General features: G+C 39.6%; 1 protein-coding gene across 1 annotated transcript in view; it reads right to left on the bottom strand.

Moving 5' to 3' along the window:
- Positions 1–444: 444 nt before the first annotated feature.
- LOC106520406 (Na(+)/H(+) exchange regulatory cofactor NHE-RF2) overlaps positions 445–19,791 on the bottom strand; it is a 36,884-nt gene continuing 17,537 nt past the window's right edge. Inside the window, exons 3-6 of the mRNA XM_014012494.1 lie at positions 9,453–9,674; positions 4,402–4,555; positions 3,215–3,333; positions 445–3,108 (exon numbers count right to left, since the gene is read on the bottom strand). Of these exons, the coding sequence (XP_013867948.1) occupies positions 2,944–3,108; positions 3,215–3,333; positions 4,402–4,555; positions 9,453–9,674 (660 nt within the window). The 3' untranslated portion in view covers positions 445–2,943. The remainder of the gene's footprint in view (positions 3,109–3,214; positions 3,334–4,401; positions 4,556–9,452; positions 9,675–19,791) is intronic.

Genomic DNA, 19,791 nt, shown 5'->3' with positions numbered 1-19,791 from the left:
TATATATATATATATATAAACTTGCTGCACTGTTTTGAATTTCTCATAAAAAATATGTATTAAATAAAATATAAAAAAATAGAACTACAACAAAACTGTAGCCAACCTTCTGCATACAAAAGCAACACACACATGCACACACACAAAGGACAGACAAACTCCTCCTCAGTCTTTCTCACAAACACACTTTTAACTCCTGTTTAACCTCTATGTGTCCCAAAGCTCCCAGCAGCTGGTTGGTGCAGAACTCTGAGAACAGACTGAACCTGAAACTTTATGCCAACATAATCCTCGACCAGAGGGRGACAAAAAGGGTGCTGAGTGGAAAAAATAAAAAAGAGGAAACGGGAACAAATGAAGGAAAAAGGGAACAAAAACAACCAATAAAGAGAAGGAATGAAAGCCAGAGCAGAACCAGACAAAATGAAATATGATCCAGCAGGACAGGTGGGAAAGACGATATTTAATTCAACGCCATTGTCACACTTTATTGAAAAAAGCAACCTGCTGTTCCACATGTGACAGTTTGTTTTGCTGAGAGGGTACAAATGAYGGCAATGCAATAACATCAACATTCTTTGGATTGTGGCATGTACTGCATACCTTCTCCACATACAAACATGCGTGTGAGCATGTGTACAACAGCTGCTCCCGCGTTCTTAAAAATCCTCAGTAATCTCCACGGCTCCCTCTGTCTTTCCCAAGCTTCTCCTCTTCATCGCTGTCCTCTGTGAGCTTCTCCACCTCACCCTCCACCCAACAAACTGCTGCACAAAACTGCAACAGATCTGGCCACATCCCACAGGACATTTAGAKTTCAAAAACTTCAAACGCTGGCTCTTGTTTCTTAAAATAAAGCTGTAAACACTAAGATTTATGTCGTATTTACTTCCCAAATATGGTTTCTCCCACCAGTTTGTCCTGTTTTGTTTCACATTCCATAAAGCAAGACTAAACACTTATTCTGATAACATATTCTGAGATATTACCATGAAATTCCTTCCAGTTATTTAGTGACAAAGAATACGATGTTCTCTTTTAACATTCTGCGCTGTTAAATGAATCTAATACAAAATAAATATAATTAATACTGACATTTTAATGGTAGGCTACTTGGCCAGGGTATCAGTTTTCCTTCCATATCTTCTTAGAAAAACACAACATGCCTTCATATTTCAAACCGAATCAAAAATTCACATCAAGGCTTTTAAACTGGGGTTCTATGAAAAAGCTATGAACAATCAATATCTTACCTGTTGTAGATAGATGTTTGAACGACCCATTACAGCAACTTTTATGGAAATAAAATGAATCTCTTTAAAAAAAACATCATGCTKATGTGATAGAAAACTAGCGTAACTAAGTTAAACCTTGATAGTTTTGCAGTGGGTCACTGTTTTACTGTGTTATTATGCTAGTGTATGAGTCCTGAAGCATATAAAAAATGAAGACCAATCTGTATAGCCACTTTTTTCTTTTCATAGCTTGTTCTCAATCACAGAACATTACTTCAAAAATGACTAAACCATCCATATAAGACAAGAAAAATCCCCTTTGGTCTTAGCCCTGCATAGCTATTCATCAGTTTGGTCTGAGTTGACCTACTTCTAAAATATCTGTATTAAAAGGTCTTCAAYATTTCTTTAAAGTTCATGCAAACATATTTAAGGGGGACAAACCATGCAAAAGCATTTAGCAGTTAAAYACATTTTGTTGTGTACTYATGGGAAGAAACTTGTGCCATCAGAAACTGAATTTGAATAGCTCAGAATGAATCTGAATTTGCATAAAGTGAAATTAAATCCATTGGTTTGAAAATGAATTTAGCTATATTGCAAGTTTTGAAAATGAAGTTTTGAAGTATGCTGGTTTGCAGAGGACTTGCAGCATCTGCATCTGCTGCTACTTGTGCTAACATATAACTGAATAATTCTGTGTAAATAACAGTTTGATGTGAATTTGCATAAGATCCTATGAAACAGTGTTTGCAAGAACTGCAGAGAAATGTTTGCGACAGCGTCCGCCCTCTTTGTTGTGTTTGGACTAGCCGTTAGTTTAAAAGTTTATAATCTTTTCACAGAAACCCCCACTTTAAAAGGTCTAAAACATCTTYATAACACCGCTTATAATTTATTGTTGAATCTTTCTTTCTTGACCTCATATAAGTTTCTTTTATTTTTTGGGGGTCGGGAGGCAGTTTTATAAGATGAATGAAGACATGAAGCCTTGAACCCATCCCTCATTTCAATATGCATTAATGCTTAGACCTCATTTCTTTTGTTGCTTTTTGTCCCTTTTCAACACAAAAAGTTTGTGTTCACAACATTCTGTTGTGCAAATTTGTGCACAATGTCCTTCTGTAAAAAATGAGATTTTAGACCTACAAGATATAAAACTGGTTTGATCCACAGTGGTTCAGCTCCTGAATGAGAGTTTGGTTAAAACACTTATCAAAGTGACTGCACAGGGTGGAAGTGGAGAGCCTCCACTCGTTCACAGTGATCTTCAGCCAGTTTCAGATGTCCTCAGACTGATTCAGAGAAAATTCGATGTCCACAGTCATTAACGTCACAGTGTCTACTCCTGAAGACAGTCCATGATGGTGGGATACTACTACTTATTTAGAGCTGTTTATAAGATTTAAATACAAAAATAGCTGCTATAGTTAGTCTTTCTGAGTAAGAAGAATTAATGTAGAGTTGATATCAGTCTTTTTGTAAATACTCTTATCTGCAAATGAAACAGTTGTTGCAAACATTCAGCTCTTTGCTCGTGTCGACAGAAGAGTAACTGTTAAAGGGCGTCTGAAACAGGATAAAATCCTTTGGACAACTTTTATTTTCTCGCCACGTTTAACACCAGTTAGTCTTGGTTCCTGTCCGCCCAGAATGCTGCACGGAGCGCCATCGTTTGGTCTCTGAAGTGTCTCTGGAGAGGAACGTCCTAGAAATTACTGAAGAGCTCATATTTCTTTATCCAATCCATCTGCGGGGCCTTCTTCTTTTCCTTGGAGTGGACTTTCAACTTTTCCTCCGCCGCTGTGGCGGCCAACCTCAAACCTATCTCTGCGAACGGGTCCAAGAGCCGGCTGCCCTCGTCATCTGCCAGCTGGAGTGTAAAAAACACGGACAATTGGAAATGGAAATGTGAGGCAGATTAAAGGATTGTGGGCTTTGATGTAGATGACCAAACGTGCACGAATCGTCACACCCACCTGCGTGCTGTTGCCCTGACTGCTGAGGTCAGAGTGAGTGGACCTGATGGACTGGGTGGTGGAGCTGCCGTTGACCTGAGTGCTGTGGGAGCCGTTGGATATGGGTGGACCATCGTAATCTGGGAAAATAAATAGTTCACAGACAGCAATATGTAAATTGGATCATTTGTTTAACAGTTTTATTCATTACATTTTTATAGAGAAGTCTGGACAACTGGACAAACAATTGTAAATCACAAAAATAAATATAACTCAGTCCAATTTGATACAATAGTAGTCGCTGACAGTCATCCACCGGCACCCACTCTGAACACTGGTGAGTAGCGCAAGATTTTGTTAGGAGTAAATTCATGCAAAACACATTTTTAAGGTCTGAGAAACTTTTATTTCTGAATATAATGAGTCTTAACACTGGTATTAATGGCAGAAGTGCTAGTCATTCCTTCAAGTAATSCAAGGTTTTAATATATAAACTCTTTGTTGCATGAATAGAATATGCTTCCTGAGCCGAATGTAGTCCTCAAGCCTCTACTTGATGATTATTGTCATAAAAGAAAGACTTATCAATCATTTTGACAGCAAATATTTACATTAAAGTGGACACATCATGCTTTTAAATCTTTGTTTTTCACATTTAAACACTTCAGTTGGGGGTCTTTATAAAATGGAACTGCAAGGCTTCRGTCTGAATTCCTCCTTATTGTAACTCCACAAGCCCCTCTTTCACCCCTTTTTTGAGGTGTGTCTCAGATCAACTCGTTTTGAGGCTGTCTCTTTAAACCCTGCATCCATTCYAGTTTGATAGAAACGTTTTATTAACAAATGAATTAAAAGATGTCAACAACAGAAGACTTGTCCATCCAGCCTTACATGTTGGAGCGAGAGTCTGACCCAGAGTCAGTGGAGAATGACGATGATGTAATTGTAGTAAAGTTCTGCCGCAAATAATTTGACATAATAATTCTGTAAACATCATAGAAAATAGCRAAAACTGAAAAATATGACTCAAACAGCATATAAAGATTTCTAAGCCGAACTGGGAGACTAMATTAAACTTTTCTACACTCCTAGAGACTCCAAGTACACAACAAAAATGCATTTAACATCAAAACAATTGGATTTTACACATGTCYCCTTTAAAATTCCTGCCACCTTAATCTAAAAAGGATAAAAGAGTGAAGTCCCACCTTTGACATGGCTGATTGTAGGAACCACTCCGCTCTTTTTAAAGTGTTCGTCCGTGTCGGGATCCACAACCAACAGCCACGTCTGGTCCCCTCCTTTCTTTATGAAGGCCACGACYTCCGAATGCTTCATGCCCTCAATGTTCACACCATTCACCTGCAGAGCAGAACAAACATTCTCTGTGTGAGCAAGTAGTGGTGCATTAATGTCACACTGAATTTCACAGATCAGCTTCAGATGTATATTGTGCCCTCTGGAGAGTGTTTGTTATAGTTTAGTATGAATGGAAGAACAAAAGCTCTAAATAAACATGTATATATAAAGCAAACAACCTGCCTGACAATTCAATGTATACAAATGTCCATGTAAACTAGACAATAAAGACAATATTCTACAAAGAGCACATGTGTCCCCTCATTCAACCACTAGGGGGAGTCAGGCATCAACAAAATATTTTCTAATAGGCCACATGTTTTTTTTAGAGAGAATGCAGTTTTTACAATTTGTTCCATTTTTTTAAGTCATAAGTGATTAATGATTTTTTTCTACAAAAAAAAGTTTCAGAAAACTGTACATGCGGGTGATAGTGCAACGTAAAGTTCAAATACGATTTGAACAGGCTAATGTTGACAGCTTTCTGACCTCGGCCCACAGTTATTCAAACAGCCGTCTGCTGCTGCCTGCTCTTATCTGTTCGCCGTGTTTCAACAACTACGTTTCAGAGCGTAGCGTCGCACCAAAGTTAGCGTTGGTGCACAATCAATTATTGATGGCTCTCCTGGGCTCCGGCTGTGCCACGGGTTTCAGGTATCTGTGTGCTGATGGAGAATTTGTTTAAAATTCACCGCTCAGGACGAGGCGGAGGAGAAAAGACAAACAAAGAAATAGAAAAGGGAGAATAGTTTGCTTTGGCTTTCACTTTTAGCAGAGCAAGGCGAGACAAATTGGTGCGAACAAACAGACGCTGTGAGTCCGACCCTGTGGCTTCTTCAGGTGGAAAAAGGAAACTGAAGGGAAACTCGGGGAGAGGAGAGAAGACGACAATGAGCGGTGCAGAAATGAAAGAACATCATCAAATAATATATGTGAACCACTCCATCTGTTTTATCCCATCATGAGTTTATCACAGTGAGAACAAATATCTTTGTATTTGGCCAACAACAGGTGTGTCTCGGTTCACAGACTTCATTAACAAWCCAACCACACAGAATAATTCACTGTTCTCTTCTCACTAAGTTAATTAATACCTGCTGTAGGAGCTGAGGACAGACTCATTTCCCATGAGGCTATTCTTCTAAACCTCCTGATACTGAGTGTGTGACTGCACAGAGATCCTGTGCACCTGAAAGGTATCTTCTTCTTTATAAAAGTATATATAGTACAATATTATTCTCTGAAATGATAAACAAAGTATAGCAAAAGTGGCACAACAAGAAAAGTCAAGATTGTACTTATTAGTACTTGATGAAATGTTCAGTAAATACAAAGAGTCTTTCCCTGAAAAAAAAAAGAGGCTTTTTATGTAAAATATGAAATCATTTTAAAAGGTTATCCACTTTTACTGGAACATTTCAGCTTGTAATCCTTAATTTAAAATGTAAAAGTGTAGCCAGGTTATAAACTAAAAARATGAAACATGCTGATTTCATAACTGCGCACATCCCTAAACTAATGATGTGTTGAAGCACTTTATTATTTAATCACAGCCTTTGGTCTGTTTGGGTGACTGATCAACAGGATWTAAAGCTCAGCTGCCACAGCCGGCAGGATTTTAGTTTCAGCTGTTTTAGCTACAGCAAAATCCAAGGTTCACATAGAGCTCCATCAATCAGGAGATGGGTACCAATAAATCACCAGGATTCATTTCCACTGAAACACTGTGAATATAGTCACTAAGAAGTGGGAAAAATGTGGAACAACTGTGACGTTAGCAAAAACTGGACTTCTTTTCAAAACTGATGAATAAATTAATAAAAAAACGAATCAGTGAATGTGATCACACTCTCCTGTGTCTCCATATGTGTGTGGTAGAGCAGACCTTTCTTAYAAAAGGCTCAGGTAAATAGGGAAGAATCAGTCAATCCAAATCAATCAAATGTCTTCAAGTTGTCTGGAAAACTGTGTTCTGGTTGGATGAACCAAAGTGGATGTCTTTAACCACATTTCCAAAGTTTGTATCAGGAACAAGACTGTTCCCACAGTACAACTTTAGAAATGTGTTCAAAGTGAAAGCCTGAATTAAAGCAGGAAACCAGTTCAGTTATTAGACATAAATATTTATTTTGTAAAGTTTACCATTCACTCAGAAGCCCCCCCTGTTACAGAGCTGAAAACTGGTCTTCATTTGCAAGTATGGCATCATTGCATCAACAACTGGACTTTTAAACACTCTCAACCCCAACTGATTCAGTTCGATCTACTTAAAAAATAAATCATTTACCCCTAAACCCACCCCTTCGTTGCTATCTCCTCTGTGGATGTTTAGTCATGGAAAGGCTGCAGTTGTCCTTCACTTGTTTTGTTCTTTCTYGTCTCCTGCATGTGGCAGAGGCTTTCAGGCTAACAGGAACAAGACTGGGGATGAAAAAAACAACAGTGTTCCCACGCTGCAGCAAGGTGGAGGCAGCATCATGCTGTGGGGTTGCTGTTTTTTATTTGGAGTTGTAGTTTTAGGCAAAGTGGWGAGCTTCAAATACAAGTTTATAATTATTATTAGGTTTTATTTCCACTGCTGAGAACTAAAACCAGCTTGAGAAAGTTTAACAAAGATTCGTCTGGGAAAAACTGAGACAGAAGTGATGACAGGCAGGTATAAACTCACAGTGGTGCTGAAACGAGAGCTATTGTGACATCAACCTCTAAACTTCAYGTCTGTGTGAGTTTTCTGTTGTCCCACTCAAGTTCTCAGAGCACACTCGGCTGAATGCAGCCACGGCAGAGACCAGCGAGGCGTTCACTGAACACAGGGCAGAAAGTTGAGCCATCATGTTGGCCTTTACTACGCTAGCTGCTGATACATCTCCAGCGTAATGAGCCGTGGGGGGAGAGAGCTCTTCATGGCTGTTCACCTCTCTAACAAGCTGCTGACAGACAACACGAGCACGTTTATGATTAGACTACTGTAATTAACAGGGCGCACACACACACACACACACACACACACACACACACACATTATTGCTATAGAATTTTTGGTCCAAATGTGGCTAATAAACTCCAGATATAGCTTTATTTGTTGGATCGGTTTGTTTTGAGAAGAAAAGATGTCTGAAGAGATCAGAGATAAAAGTAATATGTCAGAAACTTTTTCTCACAAATGAAAGAGGATCAGCTGACAGCTCAGATGAAACGAAACGACTGTTTGGTGTTATTCCTAAATGGAAACCTATCAGGGAAGTGGAGGACATTTGGTGCCATCAGTGACCTTTTACAGGATRTTCCCACAGATTCTCACCGGCGGAGCTTCAGAGCATCAGTTCCCTCTAATACCAAGGCTTTAATGTGATTAATATTCTACCCCAAACTGACTCAAAATACTCTTTGTACGTCTCTATACAAATTGATTAGAGCGTGGTTATGGATGGACATCAACTGGTGGAATTAAATAGAGAAGTTCTTAACTTGATTCCTTTTCAAATAGAAAACATTTGCAGCTCTTTTAGTGTTTGTATCAGCAAATGGCCACAAAACTAGACAAATATCTATCATGGAGAAAAAAAAACAATATATTTTAAAAATTACCTGCTGAAACATGCAAAATTATCTGGATATGCAGTATATAAACTTAATCTTATACCAGGCAACCTACATACTCAGCTCTACTGCTCATCTCACAAATGCATGTTCCTTACAAATTTAAAACCATTTAACAGGGAAGTTAACAGATTTTGCCAGGAAGCATTGTTCCACTAAAAAAAATAATCTACCAAAGGCAAATTTCCTTACTTTTTGTSCTTAATTTTGCAGCTTTTGATCTCAAAATGATCTTGACAGAAAATCAGACTCTCAGTTTTTCCTGCCTCGACCCTGACATACACCAAGGAAGCCAAAGATCCTGGGAAAGATGTGTGACTACTGTGTGTTTACCCTCATATTAAAAAAAGAAAAAAACTGTTTATAAAAATGATGGAAGCAACTTTATTTTGGATCCAATAAAGCACCATTAATTTGGGACGTGGGACTCCTAGTTTCTTTCTATTTGTATATATTTTCTTTGCTGATATTTTCTTTATTGTGCATCATTTATTTCTCATATATGGTGCATAAACTCCTCTCCTTTGAGCTGAGCCTCCTTCCTTTCTTAAAAAACAAGTGTGACGTGTGCAGTGTGAAGTAATCTTGAGATGGGATCACATCTGTATCTCATTAGATGTGGGACACAAAACGTAGTAAAACTTGGCAAATTATTTTGTAGCATCAGATCTAAGCTGYTCTGGTATTTTTCTTTTAATACATTAATTTAATTATAAGTGTATAAGTGTAACCAAACAAGGTTGGTTCTTTTTGCACACATGGTGCAAATGAATTTTCCAGTTWTGGAAAAAAAAGAGCAGCCTTGGACGACGCTGCGTGCCAGTGTTCCAGTAAAATGTTATTTATTCACAGGAGATAAAATGGAAAGCTGTGTGGAAATTATGCCACATGTGCAAAACTGGAAGAGAAAGCACAGAGTGATGCAGCACCAGGACACAAAACTAAAAGAAAAAAAGGAAACCGTGCATGAGGTGAAGGGTTAAATTGCTTCTCTTGTGGGAAGTTTCTCACATGCTGTCAATTATCCTTATCTCTGACACAAACCAGACAAACTCGGTGTCATTTATAAATAATTATTTTGTTGCTTTTTTCCCCATTTCCCCCAGTCTGCTGCATCAGAGTTCACTGTTCAACAACACCAACACTCAGAATATCTCCTTACATCTTGATATTTTCCTTTCAACTCTACGCAATTATGGAAAAACACATTTAGATTTTTTTTTTGTCGTGCACAAACCCAACCAGCTTCAGATTACTGAGCTTTGCAAATTTAAAACGTGTTTAAACGTATCCTCCCTACCTCGATGAGTCGGTCCTGGGGTCGGAGTCCGGCAGTTTCTGCAGGGGAGCCCTGGTCCAGGGAGCGGATGAACTGACCGGGCCGTGATCGATCGCTGTGGAGGTTGAAGCCGTAGCCCGTCTCAGAGCGCACCAGGTGGCACAGCCGTGGGACGAGCTCAGACGGGTCGATCTGGGGATTGGACTGGGGCTGAGTGACATCTTCTTCTTGTGATACAACCTCCTWGAAGAGAGAGAAAAAAGAAATGTGTTGGTAACTTTTAACACATATTTTTTATTGATACTGATTTATTTGTGTAATGTYATTAATTTATTGCTCCGCCCAGCAGGTGTGGTGATTACAAACRAGGAGCTGGTGTGAAAGGGGAGCAGAGAGCTGGATTAACAGATACAAACCAGGGATCCAACAATACTAAAACATGTTGCATACGCTGCAACAAATTAGACAACTGTCCACTCAAGGTGTCAAGAACAAGAACTGGACCAGTTATAGTGGGCAGAGTGCATCGCTTCACTTCAATATGCTGTAAAAGCAATAAAATCCGACCCAGTCATATTTAAGTCATGTTCACCTAATCACATTCAGATTATTCTGTGCTGCTTTCTCCATTTTTCTAATTTCGTGCTGTAATTCRCTTGAGACGAGACGCCTGATTTCATAAGCAGCGTGTTTTCGTTCAGTGTTGAACTCCTCTTTCGCAACATACTGTATTTCTGACAGCTCCACCAGCTTGGCTGCAGACATTTATAGAAGCTGTTTAATTGTGCCTCCAGCTCGACGGCGTGATCACACTCATTTACCACCTACACACCCGAGAAAGAAAGAAAGAAAGAGAATCAGCTGAGAGAGATGGATGAAGGTTTTGTGTCCAGCTCTGCTGATACAAACACAGAAAGGAACAGGTGACCTGCAAGAGCTCACATGAAAATGACAGTTCCACAAGCTTTCTTTCTTTCTTCCCTTTTTTTTGTTGTTGCTCAGAACAGATCCCAAATCATGTTATGTAACTAAACTGTGTGCGTGAGTCCAGCTTGTGCAGACTAAAAATACATCCGGAGCATGTGGCCAAGGTGAGAGACAAAGACAAAAGGTGATGATGGCTGTTGATAACATGTTTCAGCCTTTTTTTTTTTTTTTTTTACTAATTTATCAATGATTTTATCTGTTTCTCAACAAGCTTTAAACTGAGCTCACCCACCCAACAAAGCGATTTGCTGAAAAGAAAAATAACAACCGGAAAAATAAAATTGCTTCAAACATCTAATACTTTAGGGTAAAGATCCGGGCAGCTTGCCCTGAAATTGAAGGAGACAACAGAATAATTCAGATTGTCTAATCTCCCATGACTCCCTACACGTCCTCTGCTTCCTGGCTGCAGAAAAAGTGCTTGGGTTGGGGGGAAATGTACTTTTTTTTTGAGAACTAGYTTTTAAATCAGATGTGTATTACTTYCCTGGGATCTGGGTAAATGAGGATAAAAAATGTAGAAAAAGAGAGAGGAGGAAGAAAATAGGCAAGGATGGAGCGAGTGTGTGGGTGGGTTGGAGAAAATGAGATGCAGAGAGAGAGAGAGAGGGAGAGAGAGAGAGTTGAAGAAAAGAGACGAGCGGACAAACTGAGATGGAGTGAAGAGAAAGATCTGGATGTCTGAAGTTTCCAGTAAGACCAGTCGGTGAGGGACGGAGTCCACAGCGAAGTTTTAAAGTAAACACTGAGAGGAGCCCAGCTGGGAGTCATTATGTTGGGGGAGACACGGGTGTCTGCCAGTTTAACCTCTGAGCGCCTCTCAGTGCAGATCTGCACCCCACCAATCACCTCCTACACTGTGGGAGCCTGACATGTGCATTTATTACACTTTCTGTTTTTGAACCACTGGATCAAGAAATAACCATTAGATGCACCTMTACAACTGATAAACTTCTGAAAATCAGTGGAATTCAAGATGGCTGCCACCTTAGAAGACAAAAAACAAAACAAAAACAAAACAAAACAAAAAAAAAACCCACCTCTAACTCAGCTAATTTTCAAATAAAGTTAAATGTTGAATTCTAAATATAAATGTGTAAATCTAAATGTAAAAGTTAAATGCAAATGTTGCAGTCAACATTAAAGTAATTTGGAATGGAATACAGGCTGTGTCTSAATTTATGGGCTGCATCCTCTGAGTGCATATTTGTCGGCCGCATACATCACTCCCCCGCGCAAAGTGCTGTCCCAATTCGAAGGCTCCTCCTCATGTGGCCCACAAAATCTCTAAAATCAAGGATGCATCCGATTTCCTTCCCGGCCGAGGATATACCAGGATTCAGTGCACCGACAGCAAACTAAACAGAGAAACAACGGCGGAGTTTTTATTTTTATTTTTTTTTACAAAGTCAGAATAGTTTGCAAATTCATCACGGACCAAAGAATTTGTTTGTAAATGTAAGTTTAGCAACTTAGCTGATAAACTTTATGATGCAATAAGATRTCAAATAAAATGTGGCTACAAGCACTGATACTGGAGCTAAACTTGAATTATTACTCTTTTTTTATTTATTTACATGCAATGTTTTAATTGTGAAGTTATTCTTCCAGTGAAAAGACATGTGAATACACGTCCCAACGCATTTTAAGTCAGATATGAAACCAATCGCTGTGGTAATGGGATAGTGCGTTGCCATGCAAACTTAMATCAAGACCGTCTCATTTCACTTGCAGTTGCGGTCGGTGACCGAGCCGCCCTTCAAACTGCCAGACAGGTACCATCCATATTGTTTTCAATTAACATATTTTAGGTTTTAAAGGCCACCTTAAGTAGCATTAGTAGCATCAGCAGTGTTAGCTGCATTAGCACTTGCTTTTGTCGCAGGATGATGACATCACCAGAAAAGCCACGTACCAACAACAAAGGCTGCGTTCCATTCTGAAATACTTTAATGTAAACTTTATTATTTARCTGCAACATTTAAGGTTTATCTTTTATATTTAGGTTTGGAATTTTATATTTAGACACAACATTTAACATTCAAATTGAACATTTAGGAAAAATGAGCAAAATGTAAGAACAGTGAGCTAAAAAACATATAGTTAGTGGAAAATTTTCACTTGGATTGTACACTCAGAAATTGAACTTGTGGTGGTATGTGACGTATGGGGGCGTAGGAACCTTTATAATGGGTGTTGTTGCTGTGGGGACTTAATAAAGTGGAACCCAGGAAGTCTGGTTAAACAAACATTCTTCTCTGCGTGTCATTGTCAAACAAATCTAAYGCTGTAGGTAAAGAGACCTAACAGAACATGGTGTCAGAAGCATTGAAGAAATAGTTCCTGGAGATGAAGGCAGAACGTCGACTGGACTGCTGCTGACGTCGTCTGGAGGAAACAAAATGATGCAAGGAGTGACGAGGCAAAATGAGCCACTTTCAAGTTTCACCACCAGAAAAGTTCACATTCAGGTCGGAGGACTGGCTGAAGTGGATTAAAAGGTTTGAAAGATTCMGCATCGCTTCAGGCTTGGAGACAAGCAGAYGAGAATCAAGTAAATKCCTTAATTTATACGATGGGGGAYGYGGCTGAGGACATTATTGTCTCATTTCATCTTRGCTCAGAGGAAGCTAAGGATTATGACACTGTGAGGACAAGGTTGGATGCTCACTTTGTTACTCGCAGGAACATAATATTTGAGCGAGCTAAATTCAGCCAAAGACAGCAAGAAATGGGAGAGACAGTGGACAACTTTCATATGGCGCTGCAATGTCTCGCAGAATTTTGGAGCTCTGCATGATGAAATGGTAAGAGACAGATTTGTTGTTGGCTTAAAAGACAAACGTTTATCYRAGCAGCTGCAAATGGACCCTGATCTGACTTTGGAAAAGGCCATTAATCGTGCCAGACAAACTGAACAGTTTAGAAGACAGCAGGAAATGCTAAATAACAATTTTAAAACCGACTTATCCAATGTGCAGCTGGATAAAATGTATGCGCATCAACATGGCGGCGCCCAGAAGAAACAAGTGGGGCAAAGTTACAGGAGAGATTATATCACTGCACAAGGTGTGGAGATCCAAACAGACACAATCTGAGCTAAAGTTCTGCTAGAGAGGCAATATGTCATCACTGCAGAAAGTGGGGACATTTTGCACGGATGTGTAGAACAAAAAGACTGTTTGAAGTGAATGTAGCCACAGTGACTGATAATGCAAACGAAGATGTTGCCTTCCTGGGTTCACTGGCAGAAAAAGAAACCTCCTCACTCTCAATGAGAAGTGTGAGTTCTCAAAGAACAGGRTTAAATTCCTGGGACAGWTTAYTGAAGCATCAGGCRTTCATCCAGACCCTGAAAAWGTGAAYGCCATTAAAGAAATGACAGAGACAACAAATGTGAGCGAGGTCAGAYGCTTTCTAGGAATGACAAATCACCTTGGAAAGTTCTTGCCCYATCTGTCAGAGAAGACACATCCCCTCAGAGATTTACTGAGGAAGTCCAATTTGTGGTCTTGGGGACCCCTACAGCAGGAGGCTTTCAACAGTATTAAAGCAGACCTGACCACACCCTCAGGGCTGGCTTTATATGACCCTAAAGCTGACACACTTGTCTCTGCTGACTCTTCTTCACATGGGATCAATGCTGTACTTCTTCAGCAACAAGCTGACATGAAATGGAAACCTATAGCATACGCCTCAAGATCTCTCAGCAGTATGGAGCAGTGATATGCATAAATTGAAAAAGAAGCACTTGCTATAACCTGAGCCTGTGAGAGATTTTCTGAGTTTCTGATTGGGAAAMGTTTCCACATTGAGACTGATCATAAACCTTTAGTCCCACTGCTTGGCTCRAAAAGKTTGGATGAATTACCTCCACGCATTCAACAGTTGCGTATGAGACTTATGAGGTTCTCCTTCTCTATCTCTCATGTACCAGGTAAGGAGATGGCRACTGCAGATGTTCTTTCCAGAGCTCCTGTCAGCAAGATGGGAGAAAAACAGTTTGAAGAGGAAATAAAACTGTATGTAAATTCAGTCAYTGCAAGCTTGCCTGCTGCAGATAAGAGACTGGAAGAAATTCAAGATCACCAAGAYAAAGATCCCATTCTCCAGCAAATAAAACTGTTTTGTAAAGAAGGATGGCCAGATAAGCACTCTATTGGCTGAGCATTTCAACCATACCTTCCCTTCTCAGGTGAGCTCACAGTTCAGAAAGGACTATTGCTGTATGGAGGCAGAATAGTTATTCCAGCATCCCTGAGAGCAGACATTCTCTCCAAGCTGCATGAGGGCCATTTGGAGATAACAAAGTGCAGGGAGAGAGCCAAACAGTCAGTTTGGTGGCTGCCACTTMGCMAAGAGTTGGCCTAAATGATAGGGAACTRTGTCATCTGTGCCASAGAGAGGACATATGTCAGAGAGACYTTGTTACCTACTAAATTTCCTGAGAGACCATGGTCCAAAGTTGGCGCTGATATGTTTCAGCTGGAAAACAAACATTATTTCATAATTTTGGACTATTTTTCAAGGTTCTTTGAAGKTGCTAAACTGGCCTCTACTCCTTCAGAAGCTGTGATTTTACAGTTTAAGTCCATCTTTGCACGGCATGGCATACCCGAAGAGGTGTGGTCTGACAATGGTCCACAGTTTGCCTCAGAGCTGTTCACACAGTTTGCACAAGAGTGGAACTTCAGACATGTGACATAATGTCCCTACTTTCCTCAGAGCAAYGGGGAGGCTGTGAGGACTGTAAAGAATCTTCTTAAGAAATCGACAGATCCATATCTTGCTCTCATGGCCTACCGTGCAGCTCCTTTTAGCAAATGGATATAGTTTCTAAAAGAACAAGGACTAGGCCAGTTTACCTGAAAGACTATGTTTGTTCATAAGACTCTGGAACCAACTGTTTGCATTTTTATTCTCTCAGTCAGTATAGTGCTAAAGAGATCTTTACTTGTATTTGATTTAATGTGTTTAAAAATTGGTGGCACAATGTAACAATGAATTAATCTCCATATTTCATGTGGTGTTATGTAAATGTTTATTCATTTTTTTTCCTGGAGGTCAAAAATTGAATTGAGAAAGGGGGATGTGGTGGTATGTGACGTATGGGGGGTAGGAACCTTTATAATGGGCTTTGATGCTGTGGGGACATAATAAAGTAGAACCCAGGAAGTTTGGTTAAACAAACATTCTTCTCTGTGTGTCATTGTCAAACAAATCTAACACTGTAGGTAAAGAGACCTAACAGAACAGAGCTAAATAATAAAAACATGTTAGTGACCTATTTTAACTTTATTTTACATTATTTGGCACTTCATACATACAAAACATGTATAACTTAGTCAGTTTTACAGATACAGAGTTAAATCTTGGTGTGGCAGTTGCTGAGAGGCCTTCATAACACATACTCTGAGTGTGACATCTTGTGATTTTGTATGAGATTGTGCACACATTTATCAAGGTTCGATCAAAATGGCTACAGTTCTGTTATTTCTCAACATAAGCTCTTTGTCTGAAACTCTGACATGAAATGCATTTGTTCAAGGAATGCTTGCACTTTGATTTTATAAAGATGTTAGTTTGATTTCTAAAAAAAAATCAGTTTGCTCTAGTCCATGTGGACATTTAGAGACAAACTACCATTTGTTGAAACACATGCAGATGATGGATAAAAGTGTGATGATCTGAAAGTGTCAACTAAAGGGGTTTTTAGGGCCTGATGTGGTGCAACAACATGAGCAAATGAAATTCAATATGGCCACTGTGTTTGTTTGAACTGCAGGGGTTGAAAACTTGTTTTTACTTTGAGAAATATTTTGACTAAAGAGCGAAAAAAATAATAACATGAATTTTTCCCTTTTTGTCAGCAAACTGGCTTGTCATCAGGAAGGCTCTCAGTTATCAACAGTGGACTTTTTTTCCAAAAACAAATCCCCACATGGGAGGTGATGCAGCAGGAACTGCTGGAAAAACACACAATTTACAGCAACGCGGCTCAAAACGAGCTCATATGGAAAATCTAGGAAGAAATCATAGGAAACTGTATGGAATATCTGACACCCACTACAAAGCATAAATGTTGTATTTCCAACAACACACACATGGATGTTCTGACCCCAGAGTCTTGGCTCGGCCCACTGAGAGGATGTGTGGTCGAACGAACTGCCACAAATTCCACAATCGCCTGCAACAATCAGCTTTTGTTTTGGTCCTTCTGCGAGAGTACATATGGAGGGAGATAACCACACTCAACYACACTCACACACACAAACAAACACACACTTTCAATTCAACTTTTCTAGAAGTTATTTTGTGCAGTACAAAAGACATATTTGGTATACTTTTTAAAATATAAAATTATAGTGCATACATAATGTGTTTGCACTGAAAAGTTATGAAGATGGCTAAATATTTGTATGACTATGTCTGACTCAAGTCTTGACAAAAATGTTTTTTTTTATTAAATATATTAAAAACACTAAAATGACAAATATAAACTACAGAAAAGCTGTTCAAAATCAAACTCTTCCTTACAAATCCCTTTGGTCCAAATGGTTTAGGTTCACATTTTTGTGAAATGCTTCATTAGAAAATACTAAACTGTGTACTTTGACTAAGAACATGGACACAGTGTATAATGTTATGACAATACTATACCGTGTACTTCTGTGTGGTCGTGCATTTATTGTTATCGAGGTAAACTCGTCAATATATCGTGATACTGATTTTGGGCCATATCGCCCAGCCCTAATACAGCATGAAATATACTGTCGAAACATTTTAAATAAAAACAATAAATAAGATCTTCTTTCAACTTGTAGAACTTTCTTAAACATGACAAAYGTTTCACTTGAGGTGTAAAGTGTAACATATCTAAAGGATTAGCAATATCAGAATCCCSGTATTGATCATAGAATTACTATCGGTTCTGGGTATTGGGCATTTTGTACTGTACTTGTAAAAATGCTGGTATTGGACAACACTAGTTAAAACACAGTCAATGGTTAGGTAAAAACTCAGGAGGCGACTCAAAACACAGATTCAGACATGGTGGTTATGGAAAATCAAAAGCATTTATTAACCAAAATACTTCAGGACTTACTACTTTGCCTGGCAAGGTACTCATAGGAAACTGGACAGTTAGGAGGGACAGGAAACCCAACAAGGCGTGAAGGACAGAACACAAATATACTTAGTGACAGTTAATCAAGGGAACACGGAACACTTTGGAAAAGGGGACAAAGCAGAAAAACCAACAGGTAGGTGAGAGAACAAACAAGAAACTTCACACTGAAAGCTAAAATATGATGTGCTAATTGCTGAGAGTGATTCCCAACTTATACATCGAGAAAGTTATGATGCAAGTATCTGACAGCACATCCACAGCTGTATCCTCAGTGGGATCAGTTTTTGGTTTTGTTTGATGAATTACTGGAATCAAAGCTCCACCAGCCCCACATGTTTACCTTCTCCACGGACCTGCAAACCCATATTGTGTTTATTTCCCGTCCTGAAAGAAACTGCTGGCTGCAACGTCCGCTGGTGATGAAACCAGATCGCAGCTTGTTGAATAATTGAGCGCTGGCCTTCAGCGACGGATAGATCGCGACCGCTGTTAACCCTTTCACAGCCAAGGGTCGCTGGCTCACAGTCAGTTCACAACGCCATAGAGTCTGTTTGGGTGTGTGGTTACACTTGATCTGTACATTGATGGGTTTTCTTTGAGTGAAAAGAATTTGCTTTGATAAAATCAGATGGGGCAAAGTTTGACTTGAGACAGAGCGAGCAATGAAAAAAAGAAACATGCAAGAGTTGATAAATCAGATGGCAGGCAAATCAATCAATTTTGGAGGAAGATAAAAAAAACATTTTCTGCATGTACTAAGCCAACACACTGTATCAGCTTTAGTGTTCATGCATGTAAAAGTTCTGCAAATTCTCCAACCCCAAAACTCACACAAAAGTGCAGTTTTTTTAAAACACTGCTTCTAAACTGCCTCATTTGCTACCCAGGCTTTTCTTCTGCTACTTATCTGCCTCACGATGTTTGCATTATATTTGCCACTTTGTCTTGCCTCATAAAAAGACTGAACAACAGCCATTTTAGACTAACGTGGTGACCAAACAGACCTGAATGAGAGACTGTGACAAGGGTTCACCAGCACATGTGCAATTTCCGAATAATACTGATAATAGTAACAAGGTTTTTTGAACAACTAAGCAGGTATAGTTTATACAATTTATACACTCTCAAAAGCAAAAAAACAAAAACAAACAAACAAAAAAAACCTTTATTGTCTTCATCTTCTAGTGCTTATCTGTAGTCCGGTCCCAGAGGCAACCGGTACAAGAGGGAAACCCAGAAATCCTTACATCAGAGACATTCTCCAACTTTGCCTGGGGATCCCTTGGGTCTCTTCAGGTTCTTTCCCAATGGAAGATGCCTGGTATCCAGGAGGCATCCTCATCAGATGCCAGAATCACCTCAACTGACTTATTTCAATGCGGAGGAGCAGCGTCTCGATTCCCTATCTCTAAGGCTAAGACCTACCACCCTATAGGAAGCTCATTTCGGCCTATTGTATTCCAGTTCTTTCAGTCATGATCCATACCTCCTGACCACAGGGGAGGGTTGGAATGTAGTTGGACCAGTAAAACGAGAGCTTCACTTTTCTTCACCATGACAGACAGAAGCAACACCCTACTGAGGATGTGGCCATGATCTGTTGATCCATCTCCTGCTCCAACCTACCATCACTTGTGAAAAAGATGTTCAGGGGTCTCATTTTTAAAGGATTGCGTGGAAACCATACTAAAAGTGAACATTTGGCCAAAAGGCGGAAATGGCGTACGCCAAAAAAATTCAGATTTATAAAACCGTGCGTACGCACGTTTCTGCGCATCTTCCTTTATAAATCACAGCTGCACGTCAGAGTTTGCACTCGAGGTCCCGCCTCAGGTTCTACCCTCTACACGCCCACACTCAACCATAAACAGTCAATGCAAAGATCCTCATGAATGTTAAGATGTATTTAAATCAGTCAGCTGATCAATGGCAACAAAAGTGATTGGTTTAGACACGCTCCGTCGTGCGTCTGGAGGTTGACAGGTGCTGACTGACAGCTGCTCACGTGAACAGATTGTCTGTAACTGACACAGATTTACCCTCATTTTGCTTTAGAGTAATCTAACGATTTTTATTTTTAAAAAACTCAGCTTCAAATTAATTTTCCCTCAGAGCCTGCAGGACGATAAAAACAATAAAAATTTAATTAAATAAGTCAGATAAAATTAGAAATATGTCCACCGCTCTTCTCTTCGTCCTCTCCCCCTCCTGCCTGCTCTGTTATCCGTGGCAGACACCCCCGCC

This window comes from Austrofundulus limnaeus, unplaced genomic scaffold (genome assembly GCF_001266775.1).
Source record: "Austrofundulus limnaeus strain Quisiro unplaced genomic scaffold, Austrofundulus_limnaeus-1.0 Scaffold91, whole genome shotgun sequence".
NCBI classification, from domain to species: Eukaryota; Metazoa; Chordata; class Actinopteri; order Cyprinodontiformes; family Rivulidae; genus Austrofundulus; species Austrofundulus limnaeus.
The sequence above is the reverse complement of the archived record's forward strand: the minus strand, read 5'-3'. Positions and strand labels throughout refer to the sequence as shown.